This window comes from Pseudophryne corroboree, chromosome 2 (assembly GCF_028390025.1).
Source record: "Pseudophryne corroboree isolate aPseCor3 chromosome 2, aPseCor3.hap2, whole genome shotgun sequence".
Taxonomy (NCBI): Eukaryota; Metazoa; Chordata; class Amphibia; order Anura; family Myobatrachidae; genus Pseudophryne; species Pseudophryne corroboree.
Window position 1 is genome coordinate 520,924,991 of NC_086445.1, and position 26,116 is coordinate 520,951,106.

The 26,116-nt window shown below is 45.8% G+C and overlaps 1 protein-coding gene across 2 annotated transcripts in view; it reads left to right on the forward strand.

Annotated features, from left to right (window-relative positions):
* The window catches only part of MACO1 (macoilin 1), a 137,328-nt gene that overhangs the window by 35,346 nt on the left and 75,866 nt on the right, over positions 1-26,116 (forward strand). For both annotated transcript variants that reach the window (XM_063954170.1, XM_063954169.1), the window contains exons 2-3: positions 17,270-17,411; positions 23,134-23,260. In XM_063954170.1, the coding sequence (XP_063810240.1) occupies positions 17,270-17,411; positions 23,134-23,260 (269 nt within the window). The remainder of the gene's footprint in view (positions 1-17,269; positions 17,412-23,133; positions 23,261-26,116) is intronic.

Consider the following 26,116-nt stretch of genomic DNA (forward strand, 5'->3'; position numbering starts at 1 on the left):
AGAGGCTCCGCTGTTATCATACTGTTAACTGGGTTTAGATCACAAGTTGTACGGTGTGATTGGTGTGGCTGGTATGAGTCTTACCCGGGATTCAAAATTCCTCCCTTATTGTGTACGCTCGTCCGGGCACAGTACCTAACTGGCTTGGAGGAGGGTCATAGGGGGAGGAGCCAGTGCACACCACCTGATCCTAAAGCTTTACTTTTTGTGCCCTGTCTCCTGCGGAGCCGCTATCCCTGTCTCCTGCGGAGCCCGCTATTCCCCATGGTCCTGACGGAGTCCCCAGCATCCACTACGGACTACGAGAAATAGAATTATCGGTAAGTAAATTCTTATTATTTTATTTGCATGGTTAAAAAGTCTATTTGAGTGAAGCTATTAACATCAGCTTGCCCTGTGTTTATGCTGCCATTATCAGCTCTGAGTTTTCACTATATGGGGAATATTCAACTGAAGTCGAAAGCTGCCGTCTGTCGAAAAGACGGCAGTTTCTCTTACGTCCTAGAGGATGCTGGTGTCCATATTGGTACCATGGGGTATAGACGGTTCACCAGGAGCCATTGGCACTTTAAGAGTTAAACAGTGTGGGCTGGCTCCTCCCTCTATACCCCTCCTACCAGACTCCGTTTAGAAAATGTGACCAGAAGAGCCGGTCACAGCTAGGGGAGCTCTACAGAGCTTCTTTAGAAAAGTTTATTTTAGAGTTTATTTTACAGTGAGGTTGCTGGCAACAGCCTCCCTGCATCGAGGAACTGAGAGAGGGGGGGTTTGAGCAGTGTCCGCCCTGTGGGGTCTGAGCCACTGTCTCCGCTGACTGGACACTGAGCTCCAGAGGGGATAGATGGCTCCCCGCCACAGGGGAATGCTCACCCCAGCAGCATGCCGCCACCCCATTACAGAGCTGAAGTGTGGCGAGTGAGTCATTGGCTTCCTAACAAGCAGGGAGCCGATGTGAAGATGGCGGCTACAGGGTAGGAGCGCAGTACTAACTGCGCTCCGGGGAACTCAGCGGTACTTGGTGGGGCACCCTAACTGTACACTGACCAGAAAGCCTGTCTGGGTCCGCGGATCTCAGCCAGCACAAAATCCTCAGGCCAGTATAATCTAGGAAGAGCGTGAAGGCGATGCCATTAAGGGGGCGGAGCTTCTCAGAGCGGCCCCAGCAGCGTTCAGCGCCATTTTCCTGCCTGCAGACACGCTGCCAGTGGAAGAGCAGTCCCTCCAGAGCACCTCCAGCTATCTGTACGGTACCAGTGGGTTGTAGAAGGCAGGGGAGGCTGTGTAAAGACTGTCACCTATTAAGGGACACAGTCAACGCTGGTTAAGGCTCTCCCTATACCTATATAGCGCTGTGTGTGGGTTGGCTCTAATCTGTCTCTTTCTGCTATTCTTTGGGTGGGTGGGTGGGGGGGGGGGGGGGGAACTGTCTGCCCTGTACCCTGTGTGTGTGGGGTATACAAGCAAACATGTCTAGAGACTGTCTCATATGCTGCAGAGGATTTATCTTCACAGGAAGATCCCATCCCATGTAATCAGGATTGCACTGTTGTAGCGCAGATCCCAGCTAGAGAACCAGAGTGGTTAGCCTCTCTTAGGGGTGCTATTTCTCCGATTTCAGAAAGGGTTGCAAGGACTGAGCAAGCAACTCGGGTATTGCAGTCCTCTATGGCAGTATGGTCCGATACAGCTCCCTCTGCACCCCCTGCGGTACATTCTCACAAACGTGCTCTTGCGCAAATTATGCAGGATGACACGGATACCGATTCTGACACAGCAGACTGTGATGGGGATGTGTCGAGGGGGACGGCATCACTTGCTAAGGGGGTGCAGTTGATGATCGAGGCCATGTGGGATGTGTTACATATTTCTGACACACCTCCTGAGCATGTTGAGGAGGCCTTTTTCACAGACGGTAAGAAAGCCCCTCTCACATTCCTGGCATTAAATGCTATATTTGGGAAAACCCGGAGAAAAAATTCCAGATCCCTAAAATGGTTCTGGTTGCTTTTCCCTTCCCAGAAGATGATAAAAAAAAATGGGAGTCCCCGCCTATAGTTGACGCCTGTCTCTAGGCTGTCAAAACAGGTGGTCTTACCAGTCCTGGGATCTACCGTGTTGAAAGACCTGGCAGATAGCAGTGGATGCTACGCTCAAATCCATATACACTGCTTCAGGGGCTATACTGTGGCCTACTATTGCCTGTGCATGGATTTCAAAAGCTATAACAAAGTGGTCAGTCACTCTGCAGGAGGACTTGACTACGATGGATAAAGGTGACGTTGATTTATTTTTACGTAACATACAGGATTCTGCAGGGTTCCTGGTAGAATCCATGAAGGATCTGGGTTTCATGGCTGCGGGGTTCTCATCCATGGCCGTCTCGGCTCGCAGGGGTCCATGGCTGCGCCAATGGTCTGCGGATGCGGAATCCACAAAGTGTGGAGAGCCTACCCTATACAGGTCAGGCTCTGTTTGGGAAGGTGCTGGATGCGTGGATTGCCACGGCTACTGCGGGTAAGTCTCCTTTTCTCCCCACAGCTGCACCGGCTACGAAGAAGCCTTTTACTCCCAACACGTCAGTCCTTTCGGCCCACTAGGCCTAGAAAGAACAAGCCCTCTCACACCTTCTTTAGAGGTGGTTGTGCCAAATCCAAAAAGCCTGCTCCCGCAGGTTCCCAGGACCAGAAGCTTGCTTCTGGTACCTCCCAAAGTCCTCAGCATGACGGTGGACCGCAAAGCCTGGAGGAAGGTCAGGTGGGAGCAACACTCTGGTATTTCAGCCACGTCGGGGTGTCGTCTGGCCTGGACCCCTGGATACAGGATATTGTGTCCCGGGGGTACAGGCTGGAGTTTCAAACTCTCCCACCTCACAGATTCCTCAAATCGGGCATGCCGGCTTTGCCGGCAGACAGAGCTATTATACTGGACGCTATCCGAAAATTGATAGTGTCCGAGGTCATTGTTCCAGTTCCACCTCATCAGTTGACCAAAGGTTACTATTCTAACCTTTTTGTGGTTCTGAAGCCGGATGGTTCAGTAAGGCCAATTCTGAACATGAAATCTTTGAACCGTTATCTCAGGGACTTCAAATTCAAGATGGAGTCTCTGTGGGCAGTTATCTCAGGACTGATGGAGGGGGGAGTTCCTGGTGTCCCTGGACAACAAGGATGCATACCTCCACATTCCTATTTGGTCGCTGCATCAGGCTTATCTCAGGTTTGCACTGTTAAACGATCACTATCCGTTTCAGGCACTGTCATTCGGTCTCTCCACGGCACCGAGGGTCTTCACCAAGGTGATGGCAGAGATGATGGTTCTCCTCCGCAAGCAGGGGGTGAACATAATTCCATATCTGGACGATCTGCTGATCAAGGCATCGTCCAAGGAGAAGTTGTTAAGATCCATTGCCCTCACGGCGCATCTGCTCAAGGAGCACGGTTGGATTCTGAACCTTCCAAAGTCTCATCTGGAGCCGACAAGGAGGCTGTCTTTCCTGGGGATGATCCTCGACATGGAGGTGCAGAGGGTGTTTCTACTGGTGGAAAAAGCGTTGGTGATTCAAACCATGGTTCGGGATGTTTTGAAGCCTGCCAGGGTGTCGGTTCATCAGTGCATCTGCCTTCTGGGGAAGATGGTTGCCTCCTACGAGGCTCTGCAGTACGGAAGGTTTCATGCTCAATCCTTTCAACTGGATCTCTTGGACCTGTGGTCGAGATCTCACCTACACATGCACCAGAGGATATGTTTGTCTCCGGAAGCCAGGATTTCGCTCCTGGTGGCTACAACTACCACACCTTCTGGAGGGCCGAAGGTTCGGAGTTCAGGACTGAATCCTTCTAACCATGGATGCAAGTCTAAGAGGTTGGGGAGCAGTCGCTCAAGGGGAGACCTTCCAAGGAAGGTGGTCGAGTCAGGAGTCCCTTCTTCCGATAAACATCCTGGAGCGAAGAGCCGTATACAACGGCCTTCTTCAAGCAGCACACCTACTACAGGATCGGGCTGTTCAGGTGCAGTCGGACAACTTGACCACAGTGGCCTACATAAACCGACAAGGCGGAACGAAGAGCAGGGCTGCAATGTCAGAGGTGACAAAAATCCTCCTCTGGGCAGAATGGCACGCTGTAACGATGTCTGCAATCAGGAGTAGACAACTGGGAAGCGGACTTCCTCAGCAGACACGATCTCCATCCAGGAGAGTGGGGCCTCCACCCAGAGGTGTTCGAGGAGGTAACCGGTTGGTGGAGTTTACCTCACATAGACATGATGGCCTCCCGACTCAATAAGAAGCTGCGGAGGTACTGTTCCAGGTCGAGGGATCCACAGGCAGTGGCGGTGGACGCACTAGTAACGCCGTGGGTGTTCACGTCCGTGTATGTATTTCCTCCACTTCCTCTTATTCCAGGAGTTCTACAACTTGTAAAAAAACAAAAGTTCTGGCAATCCTCATTGCTCCAGACTGGCCAGGGATGGCTTGGTACGCAGATCTGCTGGAAGATCCAAGGCCCCTACCTCTTCGGGAGGATCTTCTACTGCAGGGGCCATTCGCTTATCAAGACTTACCACGGCTACGTTTGACGGCACGGCAGTTGAGCGCCAGGTCTTGGCTCTGAAGGGTGTTCCAAGCGAGGTTATTCCTACCCTGATACAGGCTAGGAAGGGGGTAACTTCTAAACATTACCATCAAATTTGGAAAAATGTGTCTTGGTGGGAATCTAAGAAATTTCCTGTGGTGGAGTTTCAACTTGGACGTGTTCTCCTTTTCCTGCAAGCAGGTGTGGATATGGGCCTGAGATTGAGCTCCATCAAGGTCTAGATCTCAGCTTTGTCCATTTTCTTTAAGAAACAATTGGCTGTCCTCCCTGAGGTTCAGACCTTTTTGAAAAGGGTTCTGCACATCCAGCCTCCCTTTGTGGTGCCAACGGCACCCTGGGATCTTGATGTGGTGTTGCATTTCCCACAATCGGATTGGTTTGAGCCTGTACAGGAGGCTGAAATAAAGTTTCTCACGTGGAAGGTAACTTTGTTGGCCTTGGCTTCGGCTCCACGTGTGTCGGAATTAGGGACTTTTACAGGACAAAGCCCCCATCTGGCCTTCCATGAGGTAAGGTGGAACTCTGGACTCGTCAACAGTTCCTTCCTAAGGTTGTGTTGGCTTTTCATATCAACCAACCTTTTTGTGGTGCCAGTGGCTACTGACTCCTAAGTTGCTTCAAAGGCCTTGGATGTTGTGAGGGCTTTGAAGATTTATGTGAAGAGGATGGCACGTCACAGAAAATCGGACTGTCCTCTATGATCCCAAGAAACTTGGGTGTCCTGCTTCTAAGCAGTCGATTTCTCGCTGGATCAGGTTCACCATCCAGCATGCATATTCTACGGCAGGATTACCGTGTCCAAAATCTGTTAAGGCCCACTCTACTTATAAGGTGGGTTCTTCCTGGGCGGCTGCCCAGGGTTTCTCTGCTGTACAGCTTTGCTGAGCAGCTACTTGGTCTGGATTGAACACGTTTAAGTTTTACCAGTTTGATACTTTGGCCTCTGACCTCACGTTTGGTCAAGCAGTTCTGCAGGAGCCTGCGTGCTCTCCCTCCTGTTCTGGGAGCTTTGGTACATCCCCATGGTACTAATATGGACCCCAGCATCCTCTAGGACGTAAGAATAAATAGGATTTTAATTGCCTACCAGTAGATCCTTTTCTCGTAGTCCGTAGAGGATGCTGGGCGCCTGCCCAGCACTTCTTTATCCAGCAGTGGTTGTTTGGTTCAGTACTGCCTGGTTCCTAGGTAAGTTCTGCATTCTTTACTGTTTCAGTTGTTGCTGAGTTTTCCAGCATGTTGGCCGGATTTGCCGTGTTGTGTGAGCTGGTATGAATCTCGCCACTATCTGTGTTTCTCTGACGTCCTAAGTGGATGCTGGGGACTCCGTCAGGACCATGGGGATTAGCGGCTCCGCAGGAGACAGGGCACAAAACTAAAGCTTTAGGATCAGGTGGTGTGAACTGGCTCCTCCCCCTATGACCCTCCTCCAAGCCTCAGTTAGGTTTTTGTGCCCGTCCGAGCAGGGTGCAATCTAGGTGGCTCTCTTAAGGAGCTGCTTAGAAAAAGTTTTTAGGTTTCTTATTTTCAGTGAGTCCTGCTGGCAACAGGCTCACTGCATCGAGGGACTTAGGGGAGAGAAGTTCAACTCACCTGCGTGCAGGATGGATTGGCTTCTTAGGCTACTGGACACCATTAGCTCCAGAGGGAGTCGGAACACAGGTCTCACCCTGGGGTTCGTCCCGGAGCCGCGCCGCCGACCCCCCTTGCAGATGCTGAAGATTGAAGGTCCAGAAACCGGCGGCAGAAGGCTTTTCAGTCTTCATGAAGGTAGCGCACAGCACTGCAGCTGTGCGCCATTGTTGTCACACACTTCACACCAACGGTCACGGAGGGTGCAGGGCGTTGCTGGGGGCGCCCTGGGCAGCAATGTATAATACCTTATTCTGGCTAAAAATACATCACATATAGCCCCTGGAGGCTATATGGATGTATTTAACCCCTGCCAGGTCTCAGAAAAACGGGAGAAGAAGCCCGCCGAAAAGGGGGCGGGGCCTATTCTCCTCAGCACACAGCGCCATTTTCCCTCACAGAAATGCTGGTGGGAAGGCTCCCAGGCTCTCCCCTGCACTGCACTACAGAAACAGGGTTAAAACAGAGAGGGGGGGCACTTATTTGGCGATATGTATGTGTGTATATGTATATATATATATATATATATATATATATATATATATATATATATATATATATATATATATATATATATATATATATATATATATATATATATATATATATAATATTAAAATGCTATAAGGGAAAAACACTTATATAAAGGTTGTCCCTGTATAATATAGCGTTTTTGGTGTGTGCTGGCAAACTCTCCCTCTGTCTCCCCAAAGGGCTAGTGGGATCCTGTCCTCTATCAGAGCATTCCCTGTGTGTGTGCTGTGTGTCGGTACTTGTGTGTCGACATGTATGAGGACGATGTTGGTGAGGAGGCGGAGCAATTGCCGGTAATGGTGATGTCACTCTCTAGGGAGTCGACACCGGAATGGATGGCTTAATTAAGGAATTACGTGATAATGTCAACACGCTGCAAGGTCGGTTGACGACATGAGACGGCCGGCAAACCAATTAGTACCTGTCCAGGCGTCTAAAACACCGTCAGGGGCGTTAAAACGTCCTTTTTACCTCAGTCGGTCGACACAGACACGGACACTGACTCCAGTGTCGACGGTGAAGAAACAAACGTATTTTCCTTTAGGGCCACACGTTACTTGTTAAGGGCAATGAAGGAGATGTTACATATTTCTGATACTACAAGTACCACAAAAAAGGGTATTATGTGGAGTGTGAAAAAACTACATGTGGTTTTTCCTGAATCAGATAAATTAAATGAAGTGTGTGATGATGCGTGGGTTCCCCCGATAGAAAATTATTGGCGGTATACCCTTTCCCGCCAGAAGTTATGGCGCGTTGGGAAACACACCTTAGGGTGGATAAGGCGCTCACACGCTTATAAAAACAAGTGGCGTTACCGTCTCCAGATACGGACGCCCTCAAGGAGCCAACTGATAGGAGGTTGGAAAATATCCTAAAAAGTATATACACACATACTGGTGTTATACAGCGATCGCCTCAGCCTGGATGGGCAGCGCTGGGGTGGCTTGGTCGGATTCCCTGACTGGAAATATTGATACCCTTGACAGGGACAGTATTTTATTGACTATAGAGCATTTAAAAGATGCATTTCTATATATGCGAAACTCTGGCATCAAGAGTAAGTGCGATGTCCATATCTGCCAGACGATGTTTATGGACACGACAGTGGTCAGGTGATGCAGATTCCAAACGGCACATGGAAGTATTGCCGTATAAAGGGGAGGAGTTATTTGGGGTCGGTCCATCGGACCTGGTGGCCACGGCAACAGCTAGAAAATCCACCTTTTTTACCCCAAGTCACATCTCAGCAGAAAAAGACAGTCTTTTCAGCCTCAGTCCTTTCGTCCCCATAATATCTGCCCAGGGATAGAGGTAAGGGAAGAAGACTGCAGCAGGCAGCCCATTCCCAGGAACAGAAGCCTTCCACCGCTTCTGCCAAGTCCTCAGCATGACGCTGGGGCCGTACAAACAGGTGCGGTGGGGGGTCGTCTCAAGAGTTTCAGCACGCAGTGGGCTCACTCGCAAGTGGACCCCTGGATCCTACAAGTAGTAACCCAGGGGTACAGATTGGAAATTCGAGACGTCTCCCCCTCGCAGGTTCCTGAAGTTTGCTTTACCAACGTCTACCTCCGACAGGGAGGCAGTATTGGAAACCATTCACAAGCTGTATTCCCAGCAGGTGATAATCAAAGTACCCCTCCTACAACAAGTAAAGGGGTATTATTCCACACTATATTGTGGTACTGAAGCCAGACGGCTCGGTGAGACCTATTCTAAATGGAGTCACTCAGAGCAGTGATAGCGAACCAGGAAGAAGGGGACTATATGGTGTCCCTGGACATCAAGGATGCTTACCTCCATGTCCAAATTTGCCCTTCTCACAAAGGGTACCTCAGGTTCGTGGTACAGAACTGTCACTATCAGTTTCAGACGCTGCCGTTTGGATTGTATACGGCACCCCGGGTCTTTACCAAGGTAATGGCCGAAATGATGATTCTTCTTCAAAGAAAAGGCGTCTTAATTATCCCTTACTTGGACGATCTCCTGATAAGGGCAAGGTCCAGAGAACAGTTGGAGGTCTGAGTAGCACTATCTCAAGTAGTTCTACGACCGCACGGGTGGATTCTAAATATTCCAAAATCGCAGCTGTCTCCGACGACACGTCTGCTGTCCCTAGGGATGATTCTGGACACAGTCCAGAAAAAGGTGTTTCTCCCGGAGGAGAAAGCCAGGGAGTTATCCGAGCTAGTCAGGATCCTCCAAAAAACCAGGAAAAGTGTCAGTGCATCATTGCACAAGGGTCCTGGGGAAAATGGTGGCTTCTTACGAAGCGATTCCATTCGGCAGATTTCACGCAAGAACTTTTCAGTGGGATCTGCTGGACAAATGGTCCGGATCGCATCTTCAGATGCATCAGCGGATAACCCTGTCTCCAAGGACAAGGGTGTCTCTTCTGTGGTGGCTGCAGAGTGCTCATCTACTAAAGGGCCACAGTTATGCATTCAGGACTGGGTCCTGGTGACCACGGATTCCAGCTTGAAAGGCTGGGGAGCAGTCACACAGGGAAAAAAATTTCCAGGGAGTGTGATCAAGTCTGGGGACTTCTCTCCGCATAAATATACTGGAGCTAAGAGCAATTTACAATGCTCTAAGCTTAGCAAGACCTCTGCTTCAAGGTCAGCCGGTATTGATCCAGTGGGACAACATCACGGCAGTCGCCCACGTAAACAGACAGGGCGGCACAAGAAGCAGGAGGACAATGGCAGAAACTGCAAGGATTCTTCGCTGGGCGGAAAATCATGTGATAGCACTGTCAGCAGTTTTCATTCCGGGAGTGGACAACTGGGAAGCAGACTTCCTCAGCACGACCTCCACCCGGGAGAGTGGGGACTTCATCGAGAAGTTTTTTCCACATGATTGTGCACCGTTGGGAAAGACCAAAGGTGGACATGATGGCGTCCCGCCTGAACAAAAAACTGGACAGGTATTGCGCCAGGTCAAGAAACCCTCAGGCAATAGCTGTGGACGTTCTGGTAACACCAGGGGTGTACCAGTCGGTGTATGTGTTCCCTCCTCTGCTTCTCATACCAAAGGTACTGAGAATTATAAGACGTAGAGGAGTAAGAACTATACTCGTGGCTCCGGATGGGCCAAGAAGGACTTGGTACCCGGAACTTCAAGAGATGCTCACAGAGGACTCAGGGCCTCTGCCGATAAGAAGGGACTTGTTTCAGCAAGTACCATGTCTGTTCCAAGACTTACCGCGGCTGCGTTTGACGGCATGGCGGTTGAACGCCGGATCCTAAGGGAAAAAGGCATTCCGGAAGAGGTCATTCCTACCCTGGTCAAAGCCAGGAAGGAGGTGACCGCACAACATTATCACCACATGTGGCGAAAATATGTTGCGTGGTGTGAGGCCAGGAAGGCCCCACGAAGAAATTTCAACTCGGTCGATTCCTGCATTTCCTGCAAACAGGAGTGTCTATGGGCCTCAAATTGGGGTCCATTAAGGTTCAAATTTCGGCCCTGTCGATTTTCTTCCAGAAAGAATTGGCTTCAGTTCCTGAAGTCCAGAAATTTGACAAGGGAGTACTGCATATACAACCCCCTTTTGTGCCTCCAGTGGCACTGTGGGATCTCAACGTAGTCCTGGGATTCCTCAAATCACGTTGGTTTAAACCGCTCAAATCTGTGGATTTGAAATATCTCACATGGAAAGTGACCATGATGTTGGCCCTGGCCTCGGCCAGGCGAGTGTCAGAATTGGCGGCTTTGTCTCACAAAAGCCCATATCTGATTGTCCATTCGGACAGGGCAGAGCTGCGGACTCGTCCCCAGTTTCTCCCTAAGTTGGTGTCAGCGTTTCATCTGAACCAGCTTATTGTGGTACCTGCGGCTACTAGAGACTTGGAGGACTCCAAGTTGCTAGATGTTGTCAGGGCCCTGAAAATATAGATTTCCAGGACGGCTGGAGTCAGGAAAACTGACTTGCTGTTATCCTGTATGCACCCAAAAAACTGGGTGCTCTTGCTTCTAAGCAGAAGATTGCTAGTTGAATGTGTAGTACAATTCAGCTTGCACATTCTGTGGCAGGACTGCCACAGCCAAAATATATAAATGCCCATTCCACAAGGAAGGGGGCTCATCTTGGGCGACTGCCCGAGGGGTCTCGGCTTTACAACTTTGCCGAGCTGCTACTTGGTCAGGGGCACACCCTGGCTGAGGAGGACCTGGAGTTCTCTCACTCGGTGCTGCAGAGTCATCCGCACTCTCCCGCCCGTTTGGGAGCTTTGGTATAATCCCCATGGTCCTGACGGAGTCCCCAGCATCCACTTAGGACGTCAGAGAAAATAAGATTTTACTTACCGATAATTCTATTTCTCGTAGTCCGTAGTGGATGCTGGGCGCCCATCCCAAGTGCGGATTGTCTGCAATACTTGTACATAGTTATTGTTACAAAAAAATCTGGTTGTTATTGTTGTGAGCCGTCTGTTCAGAGGCTCCTACGTTTGTCATACTGTTAACTGGGTTTAGATCACAAGTTATACGGTGTGATTGGTGTGGCTGGTATGAGTCTTACCCGGGATTCAATATCCTTCCTTATTGTGTACGCTCGTCCGGGCACAGTATCCTAACTGAGGCTTGGAGGAGGGTCATAGGGGGAGGAGCCAGTTCACACCACCTGATCCTAAAGCTTTAGTTTTGTGCCCTGTCTCCTGCGGAGCCGCTAATCCCCATGGTCCTGACGGAGTCCCCAGCATCCACTACGGACTACGAGAAATAGATTTATCGGTAAGTAAAATCTTATTTCCTTCTCTCAAAGTTTGTTGTCTCCTCGGGCACAGTTTCTAGACTGAGTCTGGTAGAAGGGGCATAGAGGGAGGAGCCAGCTCCTGGTGGACCCGTCTATACCCCATGGTACTAATATTGACCCCCAGCATCCTCTACGGACTGAGAAAAGGATTTACCGGTAGGTAATTAAAATCTTATTTTTTGACCTTTTTAGGTCAGAAGGGGTTCCGACCTATTCAATCTAACCCCAAATTATCCGACAAGTCGAGGAATTTGACTTGTCGAAAAGCACGTGGATCGCAGAATAGCTGCTGATCCACGTGCTTGTGTCGAAAAATTTTGGCCCCGTTTTCGACCATCTCAATTTGACTATAAACAAAAGTCCAAGTGAGATGGGGAGAGCCGCGGGCAGACAGGGGAGAGCAGCTCTGGAGGATGTCACAGCAGCGTCCACCCGGCTCCAGCAAGCGAGACCTCGCTTGCTGGAGCTGGGTGGACGCTGCTGTGATGCGGGAGCAGAGATGGGGGAGAGGAGGAGACGGGGAGAGCCGCAGACAGACTGAGAGCAGCGCTACAGCAGTGGGCAGCGTAGCCAGAGGATGTCACAGCCGCCGCTCACGGCAGCGTCCACCCGGCTCCAGCAAGCGAGACCCTGTCTCAGCTCCTGCATCTCAATTCGACTTGTTTTTTTAAAGTCGACTTGAGATGTCATTTGAATAGCCTAGGTCAGATCCATTCCGACAAATGAATGGCGGAATGGATCCGACTTCAATTGAATATTCCCCTTTATGCCTTTATATTATTTTATTTATTTATTTTTAAACAAGTAACCAGAGATGTGTGAACAACCTGTACAGAAATAAGTAAACATGCAGGTCCCCTTTTATTTTCTTTCTATAGGTTAAAAACACATTTGCTTGACAGGTTTTGCTGCATAAACACTTAAATGCATATTATATCATGACATGTTAAGAGATAATGGGGGTAATTCCAAGTTGATCGCAGCAGGAATTTTGTTAGCAGTTGGGCAAAACCATGTGCACTGCAGGGGAGGCAGATATAACGTGCAGAGAGAGTTAGATTTGGGTGGGTTATTTTGTTTCTGTGCAGGGTAAATACTGGCTGCTTTATTTTTACACTGCAGATTGAACACACCACACCCAAATCGAACTCTCTGCACATGTTAAATCTGCCTCCCCTGCAGTGCACATGGGTGGTCATTCCGAGTTGATCGCAGCAGTAGTTTTGTTAGCAGTTGGGCAAAACCATGTGCACTGCAGGGGAGGCAGGTTTAACATGTGCAGAGAGAGTTAGATTTGGGTGGGGTGTGTTCAATCTGCAATCTAATTTGCAGTGTAAAAATAAAGCAGCCAGTATTTACCCTGCACAGAAACGAAATAACCCACTCAAATCTAACTCTCTCTGCACATGTTATATCTGCCCCCCCCCCCCTGCAGTGCACATAGTTTTGCCCAATTGCTAACAAACTTGCTGCTGTGATCAACTCAGAATTACCCCCATGGTTTTGCCCAATTGCTAACAAAATTCCTGCTGCTATCAATTTGGAATTACACCCAATGTCTGCAGACAGCTCCTGTGGGTTTAATGTGATTGTCCATAATTTTGGTTTGGCTGGAAGATTAATTCATGTGCAAAAGATACTGCCGAATTTTGTGTAAAAACTGAATCCTGTTAAACAATACAATAGTTGACTATATGGTCACATTCTAACCTTTTAGAAGTTATAATTGCTCTGTGTGATACTTGGTTTTTCTTAGACATAAAGGTAGTATAGCTATTTGTGTGTATTTTCCATTCCCATAAGTTGTGGTTTGTGTTCCAATTGGTGAGCTCGTAAGAGGGGCCAGAATGTATTGTGGCAAGGCTGAGGGGATGTGGTCAGAATCCTGGCAGGCGGAATCCCGATAGTGCTCAGAATACTAACATCAGGATCCGACATGATTACAATGCCAGTGCCGCGCTCCCAAACAAGGAACTGCTGCCACTCAGGAGACATAAGCCGTGGCGGAGGGAAGGTTAAGGTGCCCATACACTAGAGTGAATCGGCCATTTAGGTGCAATTTCGACGCATCATGCTGACGTATCGTTAATAAGTGTATTCCACTTACGATTATGATCGGAGGCGCGCTGCTGGTAAGATCTGGCCATGTCGCATGCGTTAAAGTTTAGATTGCATGCGATCTATCGTTAGTACGTTGTGAGTGAAGATGAGTGGCATGTACGATAATGTGAGTACAGGAGCTGCCTGGGGAAATCGCATGAGATACAGTTCTGTAGTGTATAGGGGCTTTTAGGTTTAGGCTGCGGGAAGGAGGATGTGTTAGGGTAGGCACCACTGGGGAGGATTAGGCAGTGGGATTGGAAGGGTTTGGTTTAGGCTGCGGGGAGGGAGGGTTAGGGTGGTTGGGGATTAGGGTAAGGTACCTCACTGTTTGGTTGTCTGGATACCCGTAGTCAGGATTTTGAATGCTGGGATATCTTATATATTCCATGCAGAGAATGCTCATCCTTGTGACTTTGCAGGGTATGAGGGGTGCTTTTCATGACATTAGGGTGTTGGTCTCGGGGTTTAGTGTACCGAAAGCATCAGTGGTTACGATTTGAAAGGAGTGAGTCTGCCACTTGTGCTGTCTAAGTGCATATGGGTCAGATAATGAAGCTTTAGCCCAGTGGCTCTCAAACTGTGTGCCGTGGCTTCCTGGGGTGCCTCGGGACACTTGCAGGTGTCCCTTGGATTGGTGGTCCAGGACAAATTGGAGGCTGCCAATCATAAAATATGTGGACAAACAGAAGCAAATCTTATCCCTCACCACACAAATCTAATTATGACATATAAACACAATTTACTTAATTTAGTATTTCTAAAGTTCTCAATAAGAAACTTTTGGCCTAGGGGTGCTGTAAAAAATAAAATAAAAAATATGGTACTCAAAGGTGCCATGAATCAAAGTATGGGAACCACTGATTTTAGCCTATAACAAAGTAGACATGGCCATTGATGCTATGGAAAACTGCAAAATACAGGTACGCCTGAGCAGCAATGGGAACAGTTCCTACACTTACTGAAGCTAGTTTGTTGTGACTACCCTTCTTCAATATTATTATATAGACGGGCACCAGGCAACTATCTAGACTTTCTTTCCTGGTTGACAGTTGCTATTGAATTATCAGATTGGTGTTTGAAATGGCTCCTGTCCTTTTTTTTTAATCTAGTTTGATTGGACTCCATAAAAAAGATTAAATTTGAATGTTATTGCTTGGTAAGCTACATAGTATACTTAATTGGGATATCCATCCATCCAATACATGGACTGCACATAATTCCTTCTCGGTATAACAGTCGACTCTCTCCAGTCTTTTAATGATCGGCTTTAGATTTATTTACACTTTTTTTATTTATTTTTTTATTTTTCTTCTTTCAATTGCCCATTTTATAGTTTAAGCAAAACCACTCTTTTCCCCGAGGCTGCCATTATATGGTGGACGACTGAACAGTTCAATTGTTGATCCTTTGCGGCACGAATAGCTGTGGCAAGCTTACATGTGCAAAGAGTGTCCTTTTTGGATGCCCAAACGGCACTATTCGCATTGCAGCTGGGACTTGCATGCTTATGGGCACATCAAAAGTAATGGGCACCTGGTCAGAGCAACAATTGAATTGAATAGCTGTCGGAGGGTGCTCAAATAGCAATTGAATCACGCTCAGAGTTTGATACCTCTGGAAATCCTTGCGTGATACCCAGTTACTGGTGTTCTTCGCAATAAAAAAACAAGAAATCTGATTGGACATGAAATGGATGCTCTTCTGGCAGCAGTTTCCCTGGCAACTTTGCCTTGTATGCATCTTGGCAGTTGTTTATTTGAAGCTTTGAATATATCTAAAATGGTTAGAATGAGGTTTTTTTTTTTTTTTTTTAAACACACAGGGGGAATTCAGTTGTACACGTTGTTTTTTCACATGGGAAAAACAAAACTTTACAGCAAGAAAAAAATGTATTAATGCTATTTATTTTTTTGGGGGGGTGATTCATTTACTCCTTGATTTTTAGCGCACAAGTAGAAAGTCCTAGTTTTATGCATAAACAAATAGGATCAGGGATAAGTTACCGAATGTCTGTGATTTTTGTGATCGCAGCCGTGAAAACTGCCACTTATCATGGATTTTGTTTCTCCTGTCTTGCTCTGTCTTTGGGCAGGTGAAACTAAATATCCAATAATGGTGGCTATTGGGGACAGTTAAATTACTCCCCCCCCGCACCCCCATCCCTGGCGATCAATTAGATGCAGTAATTTCCCGCTGCTAATTGAATTCTCCCCCCCCCATAGTTATGTAAGTAAGTTGTATATTTTTATTTTCAATTTAAAGTCCTTTCTACAATTGAAAAATGTTTTCTTCTGCATTTTAAATGTTTCACACTTTGGTCTTTCTAGGACATAAGCAAAGATTTGACTATTGCAGCAAAATTAGTATATAAAATCTGTATCATACACAGAGGGCTGAATCAGTTGTTATGGGCATCGCTATAATTAATGGGTGCCTGAAGGAGCAATTCAATTGTTACAGGCGCCCATTCACTATCGTGCTTGTGCCCAATTAGACTGGCTTTGGCTGCGCATAAACTCCTGGTTAGGGCACACAAAGAGCCACGGGGTTGCTCAAACTACGTTGTTTTCGTAATTTTGTAAAAAAAAATTTCTCTCCAGTAGCTGTGAGAAGAAATGTGGCCCCGCGGCGCTAGCTCCTAAACGGAGCAACAATTGGATTGCTCCGTAGGGCATCGTCTAGTGACAGCTGCAGGGGAATATGTTGAATCGCCCCATAACATGCATGACTTGGCATAGTTGTGTTTTTTTTCTTTTTTTTTTCTTAATAAACCAATTCAAAACCCTTCCTACTCCACTTTCTGTTAAGAAATGCATACCAACAGCACCATAGAATGTGATATTGTGCTTACAAACCTCCCAAACTGACAGTTTTATGTCGAAATGGGCCAGAAATATATGTGCAGGTATAGAGATGCGTGGGAAAATCAATCGAATAGACTCAAAGTAGAATAAAAAGATATGGATTGTACGCTCTTAAATGTGTTACGGGAGATTAGCTGAGCCACAGTTTGTAAAACAAAAAGTGCATCTAGATAGCAGCTGCCTGTGTTCAAAAGCCTTTCTGTAGACCCCTATGTGGGCTGCTTTTGGCAGCTGTGTTACCTCTAGCAGCTTCCATTTGGCAAGAAGATATACAACCTGGACATGGGGATGCCTGGATTTTATATCAGCTGAACAACAATTTAGGTTTATTTTAATTCTCTATGCACACCTGTTTTAGATGCCTTTATCTGTTTAAAATTGTTGCAAGTGTGTTGAGGCTACAGGGACCTAAATATAAGTTTCATACCCTTATACTTTAGATGTATGTGCGGGGTGGTAGATTAGACCATCAAATAGATAAAACATATGAACATGTATATGTAGGTAGTCATACGGATGTGAAAAATAGAGGAGCATTGTGCAGTGCTGGACAGCAGAAATATACAGTACTTAATTTGACAATAAAAGTTTTCATAATGAAAATACTTGAATTGAATGAGACTAGCAAGGAGGGCGACATGTCTTGGCTGTTTTACATGTGTAATTTTTAAGCTTTTTTTTTTATTTTATTTTTTTAATTATTATTATTTAACACAGTTCATTTGTTGCATTTTGAGTGTATGGATGTTTTTATGAACACCTTAATCATGTGCTTTTCATCCTTGCAGCACCTTCCTGTATCTGAAGTTCCTGGTTGTCTGGGCCCTTGTGTTGCTGGCAGACTTTGTGCTGGAGTTCAGATTTGAGTATCTGTGGCCATTCTGGTTGTTCATCAGAAGTGTGTACGACTCGTTCAGATACCAGGGCTTGGTATGTATATGTTAAGCTATTTGGATCTCTTTTTATTGGTTAATTCCTACATCAGGTTTCCCAACCTCTGTTCTCAAGGCACACTTAAACTGTGTACACAATGGGCAATATATTGGCCGTTCAATTGAATGGCAGATATATTGTGAGCGGGTGTATACCAGTGATATATCTGAACAACATCATTCAGACACATCGCATCAGCCTGGCTGTGATATATCTGCAGATATAATGGTGCATCGTGCTTTGTGTACGGGCCATCAGCTGACCGCCATTCACTTCCTGCGGTGGCCACCGGTGACTGACATCACAACTGGGTCGGCACATGTAAATGCTCACCCAGTTGTGGCATCAGGCACAACACATCATGCTGACGATTGGTAAGTGTGTGTACACACTTGCCAATCGTCAGATCGATCGGTGGATCAGCCGATGGGCGATCTATCGCCAGCATAACAATCCAGGGTTTAGTGATATCCATGCTTGAGCACAGATGGTTAAATCAGAATAACTGAGGTACTAATGAAGTCATTTGTACTTAAGACAGTATGGCTATCCTTAAAACCGGGGCTGTTAGTCTGCTTTGAGGGCCGTGACTGGGAACCCCCGGACTACATTAAAAGCCGTTTATTTACAGATTGTTTATTGCAAATGCTTGTGCTCCAGAAGCAGAAAGTGTGTTAAAGCAAAATCTTTTTCAACCTCCAACATCTTAATGGCCACTAATACCCCTTTTCCACTAGCTAGCACGGGTCACAGCCGGGAGCCTGACACGGCTGCTACCCGTGCTAGAGCCCCCTTCTACACTGCACTCACCAACCCGGAATACACAGTCCTCTGCTTTTACCAATATGTCCAAATGGTTATTGATTTCCTTCAGATTATTACCTAAACCTAACTTCCCCTCTCCCCGCAGCCTGATCCTAACCCTCCCCCCTTAGTGCCTGAACCTAACCCCCCCCCCCCCCAGTGGTGCCTGTTCCCTGTGTATACTGTACAATTCCTGCTGTAACTACTCTTGGTCTTTGGAATTCTTATCTGTTAAGATACTGTATCAAAGATCTACTTTTTCTTTCCTAGAAATCACAAGATTTCTGAGCCCAGACCTCCTCATGAAATGAGATGGTGCCAAATAAATGGCTTACAAAGTCATGAAAACTACACATGTACTTACTGAATCGAATCTTTATGAGCGAGTGATTAATTTGTCCCCCGCATACTTGTAGTTCAGAAGGGTGTGCCTGAACGTCACATTTTGAAACCATTACAATAGACAATGAAATGATTAAGCTAATGAGCCTGCAATGAAATCCTGTCATATAATGCACATGAGAAGCGACAGTAATTTGTCAGTGCATGACTTGCACACTCCGCTCCAGCAGGTCTAGGTTTCTAGGGTGGATCCTTATTAAATACTTAAATCTCTACATAGCAGTGCAAAGCTATTAGTCAATATTAAAATATAAATCTAGCCAAACTGACCATCCTTATTGCCTTAAATCTCTTGCCTTTTTTTTTTTTTTTTTTTTGCAAAATCTTACATTTATTCAATGTGAAGACACAATTGGAATATAAAGTTTTTGTAATCTAATTTAGAATACAATTTTAAGATGAGGTTTCACCAAGTGTAGTAAGCACATTAAAATGTATGCCACAATGTCGCCCTCTTTGTCACGCCACTTTCACTCTAGCAGCAGTTCTGTAACAGATATATTTATTAACGGTTTCTTGTATAGCGCAGCAAATTCAGTTGCAGTTTAAAATTGGGAACAGTGATGACACAAAACTGGGTAATAAGAAAGTCATAGAGGTAGGAAGGCCCTGCTCACAATCTTACAATCCATCTCTTAGAGCAGGCATTCCCAACCGCGGTCCTCAAGGCACACCAACAGTGCAGGTTTTAGTGATATCCAGGCTTCAGCACAGATGGTTAAATCAAAAAAACTGAGGTGCTAATTAAGTCACCTGTGTCCAAGCCTGGATATCACTAAAACCAGGACTGTTAGTGTGCCTTGAGGACCGCGGTTGGGACACACTGTCTTAGAGACTGGAACGCTGTATTACAGTTTAGTTATATTGCTATATCTTGTAATGTCACACAGCACAGGGCTTTAATGAATAATAAAGACTTCCAGCGTCTCATTCAAATGTTTTGATCATGCATTCCATTGGGATTGTGTATTTATCTGCTCGTTTCCTTTGTGATCTTCAATTCTAGTGGTGACACTTAGACCTGATAAAAAAGCTTTTACAGAACATGCAGCTATGTCTGCTTTGCAGCTCTAACCTTTTATCACACTTTTTTTTATTCAGTATTACCATAATGGTAATTGTCTCTTTTCCCAGTGAAGTATGTTCTAATTGTAATAACATCATATTTGTAGTAAGCCACCAGTACTGTTAGTGGAAGGCATCATGAATAACAGTTCTGGGAATAGCCTGCAATAAACAATCCTCTCCTATATAATAGCCCAGATCTGTGACTCTGTGCCTGTGTGTATAACGCTGGCCGTGACTAGGAGCTCTTATTGGGTTAGTGGCAGGTCTATCACACCCAGTCCACTGCTGATTGGGTGAGAAACGCCCTCCCACACAGCTTACATCCAATGGGAGGCTCTGCCCTTTGGCTGCTGTTTTCACAGAGCAGGATTAGCAATGGGACTGATGGAGCTGCAGCTCCAGCCCCACACCCCAAAATAGGCCCACTGCATCTGCAGCAACATACCCACCAACACTTTACACACACAAATTGAGTCAAATTCGAAAAGGGGGCGTGGTCACAGGTACAGCAGCATGGCCACGCCCCTTTAACACTATACTTTCAATGGAAGCTTGGATAGTCAAAAATCGGTACAGACCATAAAAAAGGGATTGAACCTGCCAGAAAGGTCCAGTTGGAGCCAAAGCACCTACTAGGTGATTCATCAGGCCCTGCGTGCGCTGTTCACACCATTGCAAGGGGCCTTAACCATTACACGCCCTTTGTCTGTGCAATATTTAACCACTCGCACAATTATGATTGGAGGTAATACTCCATATAGTAAAAATATTGCATGCCACAAGGGTGTGCAAGGGTCAAGGGGGTGTAGCCCCTTACGACGGTGTGAAGAGCGCCCGTAGGGCGCAATGAATCACCTAGTAGACAAATAAGTACTTATTTTGCTGCTTCATCAAGTGGTCTCCTGCCCTTCTCCATACTGCCTGCTCTCCAGCAGCACATGCTCTCGTGTCGCTTAATGTAATGTGAAAATTTTTCTCTGTTTCCCCTTGGAATTTTACATTTGCTTAGGACATTTTGAGGAATTGTCCCACCGAGGGCTAGCTAATTAGCCCCAATAAGCCGCGGTATGCGCTGGCTTATCGTGGATTTTGTTTTAACTGCCTCCGGCAGGTGAAGCAGGTTCTCCGGAAACAGCCCCGTTTTCGTCCGTAAACGGGGCTGTTTCACACGAAAACACACAGGTTTCAGACGATCCATCTGGATACAGAAAAAAAACGGGTGTGTTGTAGGTGCACCTATTGCTAGCATTACTGATATCGTACAGCTTGGCATATAATAAATAGTTTGGTTATGTATTGATCAATGCATGTAGCTGCAGCCCCACGGCAAGGGACTCCACTCTGCTGCAGTACCTAACACCATATAGGGGTTCAAACCTAGGGCACGGGTTCCCCCAAACCACCACAGCCAAGCGACCCCAGGGCATCACAGGGAAAGATTATGTGTAGTGAATAGGTGAGAAAGTGTTGGGTGAATTAATGTAAGTGAAAAAGGTGTGACATGTATATAATAAACAAATGATGAAAGTGCCAAATTAAATGCAGTGCAGCGATGCCCTTTTGTCACCCAGCCACGGCAGTCCAGAAGGCCCCGCACCCCAGGAGCCACCCCATTGCTGACTTATAGTACAGAATAATTGGACTTCCCTAAAATTGTGCCATATACACAAGTGCAGGCATGCTCGGTACCCTAGTTAAACTAAATGAGGGTCAGGGTAGGTAGCACCTCCATTACTGGCAGCTATAGGTGTGCAGTCTAAGGCCCCTCCCTAGCGATCCATCTGGATAGCCTGTGTAAAAAAAAAAAAAAACCATCGGAAAAAGTCAGAAAAACTGCAGTTTTTCGAACCCAATGTTTTACCGGGGATAATTGCATATCCCCCTTTGTGGCAAATGTAATCTGTTCCAATTTGGGAAAAACTGATTTTGAAGTAAAAATTTGCTCTTAGGTTCTGTGTATTATTCATTGTTGGTTGGGGAAAAGTCTCCTTCCATCCATATGGGTTATACAAATGCTCAGGTTCACTACGGCTGGCCGGCGGTTTGGCTCCCGGTGACCAGTATCCCGGCGCCGGGAGCCCGACCGCCGGCTTACCGACAGTGTGGCGAGCGCAAGTGAGCCCCTTGCGGGCTCGCTGCGCTCGCCACGCTACGGGCACGGTGGCGCACTACGCGCGCCACACTATTTTATTCTCCCTATATGGGGGTCGTGAACCCCCACGAGGTAAAATAAGTGTCGGTATGCCGGCTGTCGGGCTCCCGGCGCCGGTATACTGAGCGCCGGGAGCCCGACCGCCGGCATACAGAAGACCACCCCAAATGCTCCTTTTCTTGCCTACATGTGTAACTGTAGCTGGATGTCTTTTTTGAGGTCTTTACACTTACATGGAGGCTCCTGGGCTTCCAATGTGTCTCTGCCTGGTGGTATTGTCGCAAATAGGCCCCTCAATAAAAGCCATACTTTGGTCTTTCTGATGTTAGATTCATGGGTTTATAAATGTTTGTAGGGACTTCATATTATTGGAAAATAGTTTTTAGTACTCCTAACAGACATATCTGTAGCAAGTGCTTCTGACATGATTGCAATCTCTCTCCTTTGCAGATTCTTAACACCGGCTTGCCCTAAACCAAATTGCTTAAGGTTCTGTTTTTATCATTTTTATCCAGAAGTGCTATCTCCTCTATGTAAAGTGATTTGATTATAGGCAGTAAGCTCAAATTACCTCTTGATTTGGAGTCCTTAAGGGAGGGAGGTTTTTTTTTTTTTCAGGCCCTTCATGCATCTGTGTGTTTCTCTGTAAAAACAAGTAAATCTGTTATGGGTTTTTTGTCCCATGAGATTAGATTGACAATTTTAGGATTTGGTGAGGCATACGTTATAATACGGTCATGATTCTGTCACCTGTGACAGTGTATAAAGTATAGTGTAATACTTATCTGGCATTTAATGTTTTCCCAGTCCAGTGCGTGTGTTTTTTTTATTGTGCATTTTGTGCTGTATAGATATATCTATATCTATATCCTACAATTAACTGCAAACAAATGTTTGATCAGCAGAAAATAACCTTTTAGGAGGGTATCCAATTAGCTCCGATGCCTTTTCGGGCGAAAAAATGGCCGGTAATCGTGATTATTGACCGATGGCTAATTCCCTGATTCCATGTGTTATCATAGCTCTAGCAGGACAGTTATGGCGGATTATGTGCTGAGTGCCTGAGGCATCCGAAGCATTATACTGTACCTGATAAATGTCAGCATCGTGGGGGAGAAGTACATCGTATAAGGGCTAATTGGGTAGCCCCAGGTGACAGAATTACCGCTGGTAATTGGATACCCCCTTTAGGATTAATGTTGATATTTACTATTTAATACCTGCAGTTTTATATGTTTAATATGCAGTATTTCAGCAGCAGAATAACCACCTCTCATCTGTTTTGTGTTTCAGGCATTCTCAGTATTTTTTGTGTGTGTAGCGTTCACATCGGACATAATATGTCTCCTATTTATACCAGTGCAATGGCTATTTTTTGCAGCCAGTACCTATGTTTGGGTACAGTATGTTTGGCATACAGGTAAGCGTTGTGTATTTCTTGGTATATGAAAATGTGAATTTTTTTTTGTGAAATGTATTATGGAATCATCCCCTTCCCTCCTTGATAACATTTACACATGTTGTATATTGTATTTCAGCCGTAGGGGGATAATCCTATTATGCTCGGCAAAACAACGGGTGCGAAAAACTTATGTTTTTTGCGATTTTTCCCAATAGTTCACCTTTTTTTATTTTTATTTTTTTTCTACAGGCTATCCAGATCGCCTGAAAAAAAAAAAATTTTTTTTCATTTTTCTCCCGAAAACACACAGGTTCAGTGAAACCTGAACAGCCCCGTTTTCGCATGGAAACGGGGCTGTTTCTGTGGATTTGGTCGCAGGCGAAACAATATCCCCGATGAGCGGGACAACCTGCAGCGCCCCATGCCCACTGCAGCAGCAGGCATCCGGAAGCTGTCCTCTGCGCGGTTACCCCCGACAAAGAAGCCGGGGCAGCGCCGTGACCGCATCCCCCCTATCCTCCGCCCCCGGCAGCAGTCACATGATGGGGGAGTGGACATGTGACCGGGGGAGCCAGAGGAGCAGCGCTGCACTGGGCGCTGTCAGGAGCCGGCACCCGGTGCAGCATCGGGTAACCCCCGCTTGTGTTGGCTTATCGGGGGTAATAGGATAGCCCCCGGCAGGACAATTGGCCCCAGTAAATTTCCAGGGCTAATTGGATATCCCCCATAGTCTTGAAATTAGAAGATTGTGTAACCATAAGCAGTGTGTCTAGTGACAATAACATATAAGTAATGTCCTAGATCAAGTCAGGCGTAACAAAGTTTCTGACATTATTTTTAATGTGTAGGTAACAGCTATAATAAAGGGAATGTTCTAAAGGGCTTTAATAGGACATTGGTCATTTTGGATTGGAAGAACCCCTCTAATCTGCTGTGGCACATTATGTGCTATAAAGGGATACAACAGCATTCTTCCAAATGAAATTCTATCAAGTAAACATTTGCTATTGGATGTGGGAACTGCTGTTTCAGGCACCACTCCAAAATGCCAACATCTTAGACCATGTTCTTCTTGACCCATCTGTGATTCATCACTGTCACTTCTGCCCCGTATACCTCAGTAATTGCCCCTCAATTCACAAATCTTTTTTTCCTGCACAACATTATAAGACTTGCCAATCTAACTGATGACTAACTCCAGAACCGGGTGTGATACAGGAGAGACATTGAAAAGGTAGGCAGTCAGTAGGTCTAAACCAGGGATGGGGAACCTTCGGCCCTCCAGCTGTTGTTGAACTACATATACCAGCATGCCTTGCTACGGTTTTGCTATTTGGCCAGCTAAAACTGTTGCAGGGCATGCTGGGATGTGTAGTTCAACAACAGCTGGAGGGCCGAAGGTTCCCCATCCCTGGTCTAAACCATAGGGTCGACATCAAATTTATTAATTTTTTCGGGGTTTTATTTTGTATATTTAAACATTTTGTTCCCCAAATTTGTTGAAATGCTCTCCCTCGCGGGCTCTCTGCTCACCACAAAGTTTCTTAAGGTAATAGTTTGTGACATAGAAAATGCAGCAAAAGTTGTAAAAACATGAAAAACCCTAAAAAAAAAAAACTAAAAAAAAAAAAAAAAAAGTGACGACATGACCATGTCGACCCTATGGTGTCATCCTTTTAACAGTCTCTATCAACCGATTCCCCCCAGAAACATGCAGATGTAAATCACCAACCTTCGATAACAGCCCTTGACTCAACTGTTCAATTTTATTTAGCCACTATAAACCAAGTATGAATAAGTTACGCCTTTTGACAAAGGTTTATTAAGTCAGTGTCTGTTTCTTTTCACATAAAGGTCACATGGATCACTATACATCTACCTGTTCATTGTTTAGTTTGTATTGATGCGCAAATGGGTCCTGATTCATGTTTGTAAGTAAAGCAAATTGTCAAGCAACGGGGCAAAACCATGTTGTACTGCAGGTGGGGCAGGTAGGCCCATGGTGCAACAAACCACATTACTTGAAAAAAAGGAACATGCACCATCTTCAATTTGGTATTGTTTTGTTTTCAGTGTCTTTAGAGTTCTGATCTTCAGGCACACTTAAATGTATGTTGGTTCTGACCTGTATGTGCTTTAATACAGATTATATTTAGAAGATATTTACCTATGTGAATATGGCCATTATTGAACAGTTTTTGTGTTAGAGCTACATTGCTCTGTGATATGCAGCACTATGTAACATATCAGAACTCCCTATTTCATCTTGCCACAGATAGTGGCGTTCTTTACAACCTACCCACTGACTCAATTAAGATCCCACTTCATACCACACACAATGTTGCATTATGTGAATTCTGACATTGATAAGTACTGGAAAACCTTTTGGATATATAATCAGGCTTTTTATCTGAAGTGATAAACTAATGCAGATGTTACACATGCAAGTGTTTGGCTTCATTGAGTATTGGCAAATATTAATTTACTATTTCTTGGTATTGAATCTTAAGTTGCTGCTCTGCGATACAATTGTGAGTAGTAGATAATGTAAAGCACTTAGTAGAGGTTACATGTTACCTTTCAAAAGGGAATAAAACTAGTATTGATTTTACTGCTTTGTATGTCTTAAACACTTGCCAGTTTACTGCTTGCTACCCAGCTTATCTTGTTTGAAATCCTTTTTTACTTTTAACATTGGTTTCTTAGCTTTCATTTATGCTTGTGCACGTGAGTGATTATAAAACTAAACAGAAAGAAAAGCTGGAAATTAGGGCTACTGGCGACACCGCGCACCCAAAACAAAAATGGGCAGCCACCTCTTGGGTGTGTTGGAAGAGCTGCTAATTCTGTGTAAAATGTTGACGGTTACATCAA